The sequence below is a fragment of the Haplochromis burtoni genome, unplaced genomic scaffold (assembly GCF_018398535.1).
Source record: "Haplochromis burtoni strain Fernald_Lab_line unplaced genomic scaffold, NCSU_Asbu1 Contig_97, whole genome shotgun sequence".
In the NCBI taxonomy this organism is placed as follows: Eukaryota; Metazoa; Chordata; class Actinopteri; order Cichliformes; family Cichlidae; genus Haplochromis; species Haplochromis burtoni.
In genome coordinates, this window is record NW_024582458.1 from 819,409 (window position 1) to 832,432 (window position 13,024).

Consider the following 13,024-nt stretch of genomic DNA (forward strand, 5'->3'; position numbering starts at 1 on the left):
GTGTGTGTGTGTGTGTGTGTGTGTGTGTGTGTGTGTGTGTGTGTGTGTGTGTGTGTGTGTGTGTGTGTGTGTGTTTCTTTCCAATCATTGTATCTTCTATGAATAAGGCAGATGTTCTCTTTAGTGAAGACAAGAGAGAGCATTGTATGACATTCATTCACAAGCCTGTAATTGTTATCTCTGCTCTCTGATTACATATAAAGATATCACTCACAGTGTGTAGCCACAGCACATTGTAACATTAGCAGCAGGGCTTAGCCATAGCATAATGTCCCTGATATAAATTGCTAGGCGATATAAAAATCATACTGCAATGTCGTTGCTATAGCAACACAATACTTTACACTTGGACCTTTTTGCTAAAAGGTTAGCAAAAAATAAGTAAAGAAAATAAAAAGCATGAATTCTGACTTGTAATAAATATAACATTTCTGTAACCAAATTAGAATTCATTATAGGTTTTTAATTATTATTAAAAGCTTCAGGTTTCTACAGTACGAAGGAGTATCAGGACCACGTTAAGGAAAAAAATCGATCATTTTGAGAAAAAGGACAAAATGTTGAGAAAAAAGTTGAAATGTAGAGATTATAGTTGTTGTTTGAAAACAAAGTGCCACAGTTGCTATTCCTCGGAGTCAGCGAAATCATACTTCAGAATCAGTTTTAGTAACGAGGAAGGAAATGATTTCCCTTTTAGCACATAAACATATTGTGGTGATCAGTATAAGTGCTGTGAAATGATTTAGCAGAAAGAAAAACACACAAACTCACAAGCGCGGATTCATACAAAATAAAATGACTGGCAATGGACAGATACGCCCTCGTGCAGTAAAGAGGATGTATGTTGTGTCACAAATTCATCTAAACAAGGTATTTTGTAGAGGGTACAGCAAACGTAGCAGTTTGTCTTGACACAACAATGGTAATCTCCACATGCTGACTTTTCTCAAAATAGATTTTCCACTTTAATTTTGACTTTATTCTTAAACTGATCAACAATATTTTCTTCTTAATGTGGCCCTAATACTCTGTTGTACTACAGATTTACAATATAACAGGAAAATGGGAAACTTGTTTAAGAGGCCTAACCCTGCCTAATGGTTTTTTATCCATTTACACAACTGCAAAGTCTGCCAGTGTTTCTCCTTCCATTTTCATTTACAGTCTAGCCTTGTTTCAGTTGTCCCATAGTCACTTGTTGGCGTGTTCATGGGTAATTGCAAATTGCTTTCAAACCTTATTTACTTCCCATAGGTCAAGGCCACTTCATAGTTGGTCATGGTGACCTCCAAATCTATCATGAGCTCACAGCTCAGTTACTTCACCTGAGATAAGCTTGGACACGTCACAGTGTAGTTCAGATTGCTTACCAAGTTTTTGTCAGAATTTTTTAAAACGTAATTTTAAAGATAGGTGTGATGATACTTAATAACCTTGTTGTGATCATATCATTCAAAGATTTGGGAAACACACAAGAGCAATAAGCCCAACTGTTTTATTCTAACTTCAGTCATACAAACCTAAGAAACTTGCTAAAAATCACCAATCATTTCAGTGCAGATCACACCTGCTAGCTCAGACCTGCAGTGAAGTGAGGAACATAAACAATACTTTCTACTGACTTTTTGGGTGAGGAGAATGAATTCTGTGCTTTATCAGACTGTACTAGACCTGCAGCTACCCTGTACAGAACAACACTGTCATAGTTCTTTGATTCAGCAGCTGGTGTGTCACTGACCTGCACACAGTCTAGCAGCATACCAGCCGTCACCATGCCCAGCCCTGCCAGCAGGTATGAAGGCAGCACCTGAAGGCAGATCACCCTTGATGACTCTCTGCAGGAAATGTGAAGCTTTGGCTCCTCCATCTTTTCAGGACAGGGCAGCTATACAGCTTCTAAGATTGATGTTTGATCTGCAAAGCTGCCAATGATCAGTGCTCACACAATCCAAACTGCTGCCAACCAGAAGAGCCCAAAGCTGTTTGAACTTCAATCGGTCAACCTGTCCTCCACACTTCTCTGTGATAAACGCAGGTATCTGTGCTAACGTGTGTTCAGTTGTTCTGTCTAGCAGAAAAACACATGATTTGTTCCTGTTTCTTTGGTTTAATCTATGAAAAAATGCCATTGATAACATAGTTTGACAGTTATAAAATAGTATTTTTGAAACAACAAATTGTTTACCAAAGAGCTACTAACCAAAATTTATAAGAGTCAACATGCTTTGCAGTATGTATGCAAGCAATTTTGCACAAACTGGACAAGTGGAAGACTAAAAGAACATGTGACAGGCCTGACAAACTATCTACAGCAGAAGAACAGTAGCAAGTCATAAGAAACTGGAAAAAAAAAATTCAGCAAAGACCTGAGACAGTACATGCGTGATGCATCTCACCTTTCACCTGATCCATCTAATTTTTGCTCAGTCCTCATCAGAAATGATCTGCGGGGTCTTAAGTAGTCATACGTAAGAATGGCAAATGGGGAGAAAAGACTGATCGATGCCTAATTACACAAGAACTGGACTGAAAATTGGTGCCAACCAGTCTGATGGAGTGATTAGTCCAAATATAAAAGTTCTGGTTGGAGTTATTGTCAAAATTGAGAAAATTATAAATGCGAGTACCAAGATATCTGGAAACTGTCAGATTGACAGGGATTTTATTTTTCCAGCATAACAAGGATCCCAAACAAATGGTCAAAGAAAAAGCATACGTGGATAGACAAACACAGAGTGGACCACTGAAAGTCATGCATTGGCCTCCCAGAGCCAAGAACTATTGTGGGATCATCTTGACAAAGAAAGGAACAAAAGGCAGTCAACATCCAAAGAAGAGCTTTGAATGTTCTTCCAGAAGCCTGGAGAACTATTCCTGAAGACTACTTCAAGAAAGCACAAAAAGAGAAGTTCAGTCTGTATTGAACAATAAAATGAAGGACTGTCGTTTGCCTAGCTAAATGTAATAACAAGAGGGGTGGCAAAAGCTATTTTCACAGTACTGTAATACAACTTTTAACTACTAGCTCTAATGCTATCATCATCTCTCCTTTTAAGTCTGCCAATGGATCTGTCCATCTTCATACATAAATATGTAATATGTTGGAGTTCAATGTATCAATGGCTAGCTGGTGCTGCTTAATTCATTACCATGCTATGTCTGATATAACCCTATTTTCCCACATAACAAAAAACAAACAACCTTAATAAATAAGTATCGTCTGCAGCCCCCGTGACCCCTACCAGGTTTGCAGCTATCACAGGGCGAGAGGTGGGGTACACCCTGGACAGGTGGCCAGTCTATTGCAGTAAGGTTACCCAAAACTAAAAAAAATAGTCCTTTTTCAAGAAAACAAAAATGGATTACCAATTTAAAACTGTTCTGCAGCAATGAAGATTGATCAAGTCTTGAAATCTGGTGCTACTAATTCCTACAGGTGCTCCAACTTTTCTGGATGACTTACTCCTCTGTCTGCATAAAAGCAGTATTAGAACACACTGTTGTATCATACCCTTGTGAGCATCAGTTGAACACTATTGTACTGCAGAAAGTAATGTGTTGATACAAAAATGGCGAGAAAAAGGCAATTAACAGTGGAAGCGAGACAGACCATCATAACACATAAAAATGTAGGTCTTTTCTACAGAGAAATTGCAAAGAAAGTCAAGGTGTCAGTGAGTACAGTTCCTTCACCATCAAACGGCACTCAGAAACTGGGAAACTCTGACAGGAAGAGATCTGGCAGACCCAAAGCCACAACTGAATCAGAGGACAAGTTTCTGAGAGTTAACAGCTTGTGTGATAGGCGACAGGACAACAGCTTCAAGCACAGCTTCATAGTGGTCGTAGTAGCAAGTCTCAGTTTCAACTGTGAAGAGAAGACTTCGAGCTGCAGGTTTGACAGGACGAGTTGCAGCAAGAAAGCCTTTGTTAAGATGTCAGAATAAGACTTGGCTTGCCTGGGCCATGAAACAACACCATTGGACTACTGAAGACTGGAAGAAGGTGTTATGGATGAATCAAAATCTGAAATCTTCGGTTCATCACACAGGATCTTTGTGAGCCGTCGAGCAGGTGAAAGGATGGTGCCACAGTGTGTGGCATCAGTGTGATGGTCTGGGACTTTTTGCTGGATCCAGGGTCGGTGACTTGTACAGAGTGAGAGGCAGCCTGAACCAAAGCGGCTACCACAGCATTCTGCAGAGCCATGCAGTACCCTCTATGCACCTAGTTGGTCAGGGGTTCATCCTACAGCAAGATAATGACCCAAAACACGAGTCCGAGCTATGACAGAACTACCTCAGGAAAAAAGAACAAGATGCTAAGCTTGAAAACATGGAGTGGTCAGCACAGGCTCCAGACGTAAACCACATCAAGCTGGTTTGGGATGAACTGGACAGAAGAATGTCTGAAGAATATTTGATTTAAATTGTAGAAAGAACACGGGTGTGTTCAGCTGTTATATCTGCCAAAGGGGGCTACTTTGATGAGTCAAAAGTTTAGAATTTTGAACCATGATTTCTTTTTTAACTCCAATTACTTATTTGTACTATGCTGAAACGAGATATTGAACTGCATAATTTTCAACAAACTGGAAAAATTGGGGTGTTCTAAAACTTCTGACTGGTAGTGTAGGTGATAAAGGCATCATTGAAACCCGTCCTCAGCCAATACACAAAATAAACTTGAAATTTTCAACATTTTTTTTGCATCTCTGTGACTATTTATTTCAAGCCTAGTATCACCATACACCAATCTAGTCTAAACAATTAAAAATTCCCCTTTTCATAGTGTTTTGCTGCTGCAGTATGTTTCACCATTTTTAAGCTTGTAAATAATTACTGTTTCAGGTCAGCAACTATAAAGAAACAAGACAGGCATCTTCAGAGAACAGAGACACCGTCCTTCCCTGTCTGCTATAAATAAACACTCATCCCATCCTCAGTTAGGGTCTCATGTTATATGTCAAGTGCTGAGATCAAAGGGTGTGAGCTACAAATTGGAGGTTATCGTCCAGATCTGGCTGTCAGTGGAGTCCCTTAGGCTGTTTATGGAATTATCTTTGCTAATTATTAACTGTTGGTGGCTTGCTATATCTTTATTAATACAAACCTCTCTAGAGTCTAGATAGAGAGATATAAAGAGGGTTTTTTATTTTCATTTTGGCTAAATATGTCTAGTCAGCCTTCCCGTGGAATCTCTGGCATTTGCTGGCAGAGGTGGTCTCCTCCTCTTCTCTGTCATGTGGTTGCAGCTGGGTTCATAGCAAGTCCCGCATAGTGAACTAGGTCACACGCAAGAGACCTGCTCAACAACAAACACTGCTGTAAAGGTTTGATCCTGCTTGAACCAGTATAGCACAGAGCAATTTTAGATTTTAAGCATTTGAAAGATCATTTTGTCAAATATGTTTTGTGTAGAATTGGTGAATGCTTGTAGACTGTATGAGCAGTTTGTGAATGAAATGTTTGGGTTATGCATTGGTTGCTTTGTTTCTCAAGGTGTTTCAGTTGTCACAAAAATGGATGGGGCTTCTTGTGAGAAGTCTTGGAACCAGCTTCAGTTCATGGGTGGCTCCAACAATGTATCCTCAACTAGAACCATCCGGCTACGGGACATTTATGATCCCAAACCTCAACCTCCCAAAGCCCCCGTCCGGATCCGCCCTCCAAGTCCAAGACCTCCACCCGTGAAGGAGCCCAGTTCAAGGCAAAGTCTTTCCAGCGATCCCTCAACCAAGACCATCATAAGGAGACGGGCTCAGTCTCTTCCATCGTCTGCAGAGCGCAAAAAGGAACTTAGGAGTGTACAGGTACGCTTTGTGGACTCACTGGGTCTTCAGTTAGAGGAAGTTAAGGTTTTCAAAGTTCAAGAGTGTCCCATTATACCCCAACATGTTATATTCAGGCTGCTGATGAGCTCTGAATTGGCTTTTGGGAAGTCCCTGGAGCTGTCACTGCCTTACTTCAAACCCTGTTTTCCTGAAAATATGGGTGCGCAGCCGGACTTCCTGACACGGCTGCACACACAGCGCGTGTGTCTTGAGCAGATCCTATGTTCAGAGCAGGGGATAACAGGCACCATACAAGTATTTAATGTAGCCTATGAGAAAGAAGTCACAGTACACTACTCTTACACCAACTGGAGAACACACGCAAATACAGCAGCATCCTGGCTATCGAGTGTATACCGTGAGGGGTGTGACTCTCCAGTACTGGATGTCTTCAGGTTTCGTCTTCCTGTCCCACCGTTCGCTTTGCAGCCAGGGGCTAGCTTGGAATTTGCAATCTGCTACCACGTAAAAGGATCTGATTACTGGGACAACAACAACGGCAATAATTACAAACTTTCATGCCACAGCTACAAGGTGACCGTGCCAAGGGAGTGTGAAGATAGCATGCTACATTTCACCTGAGCAACCACATGGACGCGTGGAGAGGATGACACTAAATCCTTTGCAGCCAAACTTTTATCTATTATATTGCATTGTGTGGTGGACTGGAACTAAGTAAGCACAATTTCTAGGAATTTGCACTCAACCAACTACTTTTAAATATTGCTAACATGCAAATTCTTCAGTTTATACCATCTACAAAAGAGCTAACATTAAAACCACCTGCCTCCAGTTATATAATTGTGCTGGGCAGTATCCAGGCAGAACACTGCATCTTAATAAGACAATGTTGTTTTTCACTTTATCTGTAATTAGTTTTAATGCTTTGTATGTTCAGTTACCGTTCAGAATGTCCATATTTTTCACAATATTTCAGCTCCATGTATCATTTTGGATGCTAAAATTTTGCTTTCACAGTAAGTCAAACAGCATGTCCTCCACCTCTCATGCACAAGTAACATCTTCTTGTGTGAACCAGTCATTTAGTAATTTTGTGCCAAATGTACTAGAAAGTGGTGTCTCAATGGGCTGCCGTGAAATCTGAAAGAAGGTGCTGTGGGATTTTTAACTTCCTTGATAAAGTTTTGAGCTATTGGGCTATTAAAAGGTACTCAATGTGAATTCCAGTTTTTAAAAATAGTTTAAAATGTTCTACATTTACTTAAATCAGATTGACAGAATACAACAGCAGCTATGACACCAACTGAAGCTGAACTAGTGCCATGCTCAAATTTAGTGTAGTTTGTAGCTGAAGTGAAAGATGGCACAGTATGCTATATTTAAACAGGCAATGATTTTAAAACAGATTATTTTTCCATGCTGGTCTGGGAAAAGATCTCTTGAGGAACCTCAGTAGGTTTTGATAGAGATATTAAATCTTTGAGACGACACACCTGCTGGTAAAATGCTCCCCAACGTCTACAGCTCTTCAGCGGTTTACAAATGAAACCTTAAAAACAGACAGTGGAATAAGATGAACATGAATATAATGATGCCATTCAATTTATCTGATCAGCTGTCTTGTGTGTGTTTTGGTGAATTTGGTTTTGTAATCTGAATAAAAAAGTGTCAATTGGCATAAATCCACATTGTTTGTGAGCTTATATTATAAAGTATTTAAAAAAATAAAGTGTACACACTGGGCCGAGACAACCCTGATGACATGACCTTGTAACAAATCAACACAACCTGGTGAGTAAAATGTGTGCCGCTGCATTTGAAGTCAGGAAAAGATCTGCATGTTCCTACTGGGCTTTTATTTAGACAAAGCCACCGCCACCTCTGCACAAACGCACAAAATATTTTGCTCACTCTGCACTTTAACAAGTCTGGTGACCCATTTTCGTGACTGACAGTCTGAGTCGTCGCATCTTAACGCAGAAACTGCACAAGGTGATAAAACCTATTCTCTGTGCTGATTTCACACAGACAGAGTGGACGTCGTGAGCTGCTGGCTACACATAAGCTGCTTGTGCACTTTCTGCTTGACCCCATTCCTCTGGAGATCATTTTGTTGTAGGGAGAGCCTTAGATCCCAAACAGTGCTGACCTTTGACCAAGAAGTTTCCATAAATATGAGAGCACAGATTCCAGAGCACTTTCTGGCAGGCGGTGGTGTTTAGCTCACAGGAGGATATGTTTCCACCTGCATTAGTCGCCACAGCTGTGTGGCATGCTTTACACATGACAGCAGCTATGAGATGTGACCACCCAAGACCTCACAGAGCATATCAGGCAGGCATTTAAATACACCTGAGTATTTCCTTCTCCTGTTTCTTCACATTAATCTGATTAATGGATTTACTTTCTAGATCGTGCACTGTGGTTAATATGATTCTGCTGAAACAGTGGAAAACATAATCCATACAATACATATTTATGTATATCTTAAATGAGACCTAATATGAATTTCTTTATTTTCCGTCATATACATACTGTATAATATTACAGCGGTTCATATTTAAAAAGGATTCAAAACAGAGCAAGGTAACGTTTAAATTGTCAGTATAAAAAAGCAGGCTGCAGATTTTTGGAACAATCGTCATGTCTCATTATCTTCTATGTGATTTGTAAAATGTCTGAAACGCAAAAAATGCCAACCACTCCTCATTTACTCACACCAGGGAATGCTGATATTTTTGTGGGGCACTAGATGGCGCAATTGCTCCAACTGTATGTTGATTTGAAATCCAGTTACTAAGTTTCACATTTTTGTTTAGGGTATGTGATGGAAAATTTCAGACAAAAGCCGCCATGAAAAAACCCAAAAACCTCTGTTACAGAAGTGAAATGTTCCATTTCAAATGTTTAAAAGTAGCAACAAAAACAACATCAAACAATCAAAGCAGTTATAGCTTTAGTTACATTTTTATATGTTGCCACTGGATCATTGCTATATAAATACATACACGTAATACTCCAGGTGAAGCAAATTTAATCTAGCTTACACGTTTTTTGGGAAGGGGGACTTAAGATGTAACAATATCTCATATATGATGGGGTTGTTATGCGCCTCTGCAACTTCTACTATTCTTGCAATACAAATTATAAACTCTGGTGCCTCCACTTTATAATGCTGTGAAGAAATATAAAATTATGATTTCATTTATTAAGGGATGAAAGCCATCCAAGCCTACCTGGCTCTATGTGAAAAACTAATTGTCCCCACTTATTAAATCATGAATCAACTTTGATCGACCACATTTTTGAAAACCTCAGTTCAGTGTCCCCGAGTACTGCCAATCAAGAAATCACTTAAATAGAAGCTGTCTGACAAAGAGAAGTAGGCTGAAAGATCTCAGTCAATCATGCCACAATAGAAAGAAACAGCTGAGAAACAAAGTCATTGACATCCATCAGCCTGGAAGGGTTACAAAGCTATTTCTTAGGCTTGGAGAGACGTTGGGACAGTGGCGGGCCTTCCCAGGAGTTGCCGGACTACCAGTTACTCCAAGAGCACATCGACGACATGGGGTGGGAAGTTGTAAGAATTTCTCCATTATTATTCCTTTATCAATATTACTTATTGATTACATTCCTTACCAATTTTCTTACCAGTTGCCGTTGGGTTCTCATTGACAATCACCACCAGAAGCAACATTTCAAAGACGTTTCATTCATCCAAATTGACTGCATGCTGTGTAGTTCAATGTTTGTACATGTTGTGATCAGTGTCGGGGTTGTTACTCAAAAAAAGTGAAGTTTTACACATATTATACAGAACACTTTTTGTAAAAGTAATGCAGTATTATTTCCAGGAGAAAATCATTTTTATACTATTCAATACGTTACTTTCATGTTTCTCCTTAAAATAATGTGAAAACATTGTCTCATAATTTCCATTTAACAATATAAACTTGAAGGCTCCAGTCTACATAAAAAAACCCCCATAAAACCATAAATTTCACACTCAGGGGTTGGGGACCGCTGCTCTATGTTACCACTTTTTCATCACTTTCCCCTTTCTCATTTATAGTCCATTGTCTGTCTTCATCTATTTATGCCCTCACCCCAACCAGTCAGGGCAGATGGCCACCCCTTCCTAAGCCTGGTTCTGCTGGAGGTTCCTTCCTGTTAAAAGGGAGTTTTTCCTTCCCACTGTCACCAAAGGGCTTGCTCATAGGGTGTCATATGATTGTTGGTTTTTTTCTCTATTTTCTTTGTTTACTGTAGGGGCTTTACCTTACAATATAAAGCGCCTTGAGGTGACAGTTGTGATTTAGCACTGAATAAATAAACTGAATTGAACTGAACTGAATTGAATAGCTGTTGTGCCAGTGTGGTGTTGCTGTTGTTGAGACACACTTGAATGCAGCCTTCCAGCGCTCTGGCTTTATTTTTGGGCCGTCATCTTGCGCTTGTTGTCGGTAGTTATATAAGAAGACACCATATTAGGAGCCTGCATGATGATCGGTGCTGACGTTCGCTTTGTAGACTGGCTTTGACTGAAATGTAAAAATTAATGGATTCGTTAGGATTCAAATAATTACTGTAACATCAAAAAGTCAGGAAGAAATGTATGTTTTCTGAGATAAAGGAGTTGTGTGACTTGTAATAGCAGTTTATTTTTTGTGTTCATCATGTGATTGATTTCCTCAGATTGCTTCTACAGACGCAACTGCGTGGTTGAAAATAGCAGCTTCCGGGTAAGCGAGCTCCAACACATGACAACATTTGACTGTTTCAGGAGCAGATAGTCGTCACGCTTACCCTTGGCTACAAGCTGCAAAGCATATGTTCACCATGTGTGTTTGCCGCTGGACTTCAGCCATCTGAGGGACACTCCGGAAATCAGGATATCCCCACATGCCTACGAGAGCATCCCTTACTCCTCCCACGCACCTCCACAGGTTTGGACCGGACTGCACCACCATCAGTGTTTCATTACTACACACAGCGAGAGGTCCTTGAGTATAGTGCACCTGCCATCTGCTCCTCCCAGGACAAAGCCGGTGACTCATAACGTGTATGTTTATGTCAGAGAGGTGAAAGACACGGATCACGGTGTGTATGAAAAATGTGCCCATAGCCACTGCTCGTGTTTTAAAGCCTCAGCGGAAACAATAAAGGGGAAAAAAAGAAGGGAAAAACATTTTCTATGTCACAGTGACAGTGTTTTGATGCCGACATCTTGGCTTTTTGGAACCGGAAGTGTACCAGAAAAGCCCCAAGAGCCACAGCTTAAGTTAGCAAACTATATTTAGCTAGCTATATCTGTAAACTATAGGTGTGGGGTAAGTAACAGAAAATTGTGAAATAGAAATTCACTCACCTAAACTGCAGCAGAAACTTTGAGCTGGCGGACTGACCTCAGTAGTTCATAGGCTCCAGTTAGCAGACAGATTAGCACATCTGTCAGTCAAACTAGCCACGCCTCTAACGTTAACATTAAAGTTAGAAATTCATTACATTTAAAAATAGAGGGTATATCCAAAATAAAGTAAATACAGGGCCAGTGCTCTAAATACCGGTACCAATACTTTTACACTGTAAAGGCAGTTTAAGGGGAGAGCAGTGTCACGACTCATGACTTATGAGATGAATCATCATCAATTTGCAATTTCTTCACACGTTTAAATAACGACTAAATCGCTGTGATTTTTACTTTCTGCAACAATTAGTTAACACAACAAGCACATCTTTCAGCTCATCATTTATTCTTAAACTGGGTTTTGTTTTTGAGACCTGGGTCGTAAACATGCCTGTCTCTAAAGGACTGCGTCAGCTTCTGTTGTTTAAATGTACTATAGGCTAGGGCTGTTCATATATATCGATGATGATATAAAAACGTCTATCGTTTCATTTTACGCTATCGTTTGTTTCGTGGTGTCGCAAAATAAACTGTTTACGGCAATATTTTTTCATTATTTTGATGGTCACTGTAGTGGCTATATTAATTTCTTCAAGTTCTCTCTTTCTCTTATATTTAATATAACCACACTACAGACGGACAAGTGCTTGTTTTTATGTGTTGTGTTAGCAACAAGGACGGTAACAGCATCGCGTGTCCGCTTGTTTATTTTCCACTTAAACCTTTCAAATTAAAGCTCAAGATCCTGTTGAGACTTTTCAAAATAAACTGAATCACGTGAAAGATGCAGAGTGTTTACGGATGAGAAGTAAAAAAGAGCCGCCAGGTGCTAAAAAATAAACCTTAGACTCAAACGTTAGAACAGGCTTTTCCCCGCAGCACGCCGTGTAATAAATACTCACAAAGAAAACGGCGGCCGTTACAACTTATGTCTAAAAATGTATAGTTTCATGCATCGGTTAAAACACTCAACTCCAGCTACTTGACGCGCAGCTGGAAACACTTCACGCAAGACGAGCTGCCCGAGATTCACAGAATTTACAGAAAATGTAAAAATTTTGTGATTTATATCGTTATCGGACGATAGAATTCTTATATCGGGATATGAGATTTTGGTCATATCGCACAGCCCTATTATAGGATATAAATTAAATTGACATGGCAGTCAACACAAGAAAAATAATTTAACACAATTCAGTGGTCTACATATTGACCTTAGATGATAGTAAAAGTATTGATCCTTTCACACTAGTATTGATTGAATATAAATACAAGAGTTAGCTTCGATACTATCGATTTTTGGATTGATCCATCCACCGCTTAAGGAGGGAAACTAACCACAGAGACCAGACATTTTGTGTAGCAGGTTGTGAGGTAGTGATTTAATAGCTGAAGATGGGCCTATGAACATGGTCGTCTGAAGACTTAAGAACCTCTGCTTTATAAACCCCCTGTTACATAAAGTATGTTAGTGAGATAGTTCTAAACGGTGAAAAAACATTTGTTTGGGTAAACCTCTTTCTTCTGGCAGTTCTAGCTCCATTTTTCAACTGTAGTGAAATACCATACTGTAAATATTAGGGACTTCATCACAGCATCTGCCAGTTTGATTAAAGTCCCCCGATAGTCCCAACCACGGCAACCAGCTCCTAACAATAAATACTTTAACAATGCTTTTAACATCTAGTTTGGAAACGGAAATGGTTGTCATCAAGGGACAGTGTCCTCGAGTAAATCCTTAGCTGACCAATCGGCATGCATTGCAGAATGATAGCGTAGAATGGGAAAAATTGGCTTTTGCAAGAAAAACAGCAGGAAAT

At 39.8% G+C, this 13,024-nt stretch overlaps 2 protein-coding genes across 3 annotated transcripts in view; one reads left to right on the forward strand and one right to left on the reverse strand.

Moving 5' to 3' along the window:
• Window positions 1-1,894, reverse strand: part of LOC102306738 (solute carrier family 41 member 1) — a 15,303-nt gene extending 13,409 nt beyond the window's left edge. The window contains exon 1 of the mRNA XM_042222902.1: window positions 1,739-1,894. Coding sequence (XP_042078836.1) covers window positions 1,739-1,867 — 129 coding nt within the window. The 5' untranslated portion in view covers window positions 1,868-1,894. The remainder of the gene's footprint in view (window positions 1-1,738) is intronic.
• A 3,258-nt stretch (window positions 1,895-5,152) lies between these two features.
• Window positions 5,153-8,331, forward strand: ppp1r3db (protein phosphatase 1, regulatory subunit 3Db). Of its 2 annotated transcripts, none has more exons than XM_005933466.3 (2): window positions 5,153-5,332; window positions 5,502-8,330. In XM_005933466.3, the coding sequence occupies exon 2, from the start codon at window positions 5,522-5,524 to the stop codon at window positions 6,413-6,415; it is 894 nt and encodes a 297-aa protein (XP_005933528.1). In that variant the 5' UTR covers window positions 5,153-5,332; window positions 5,502-5,521; the 3' UTR covers window positions 6,416-8,330. The 2 variants fall into 2 exon arrangements, with proteins under 2 accessions (XP_005933528.1, XP_042078837.1); XM_042222903.1 differs by having other exon boundaries at window positions 5,301-5,326; window positions 5,502-8,331.
• Window positions 8,332-13,024: the final 4,693 nt, after the last annotated feature.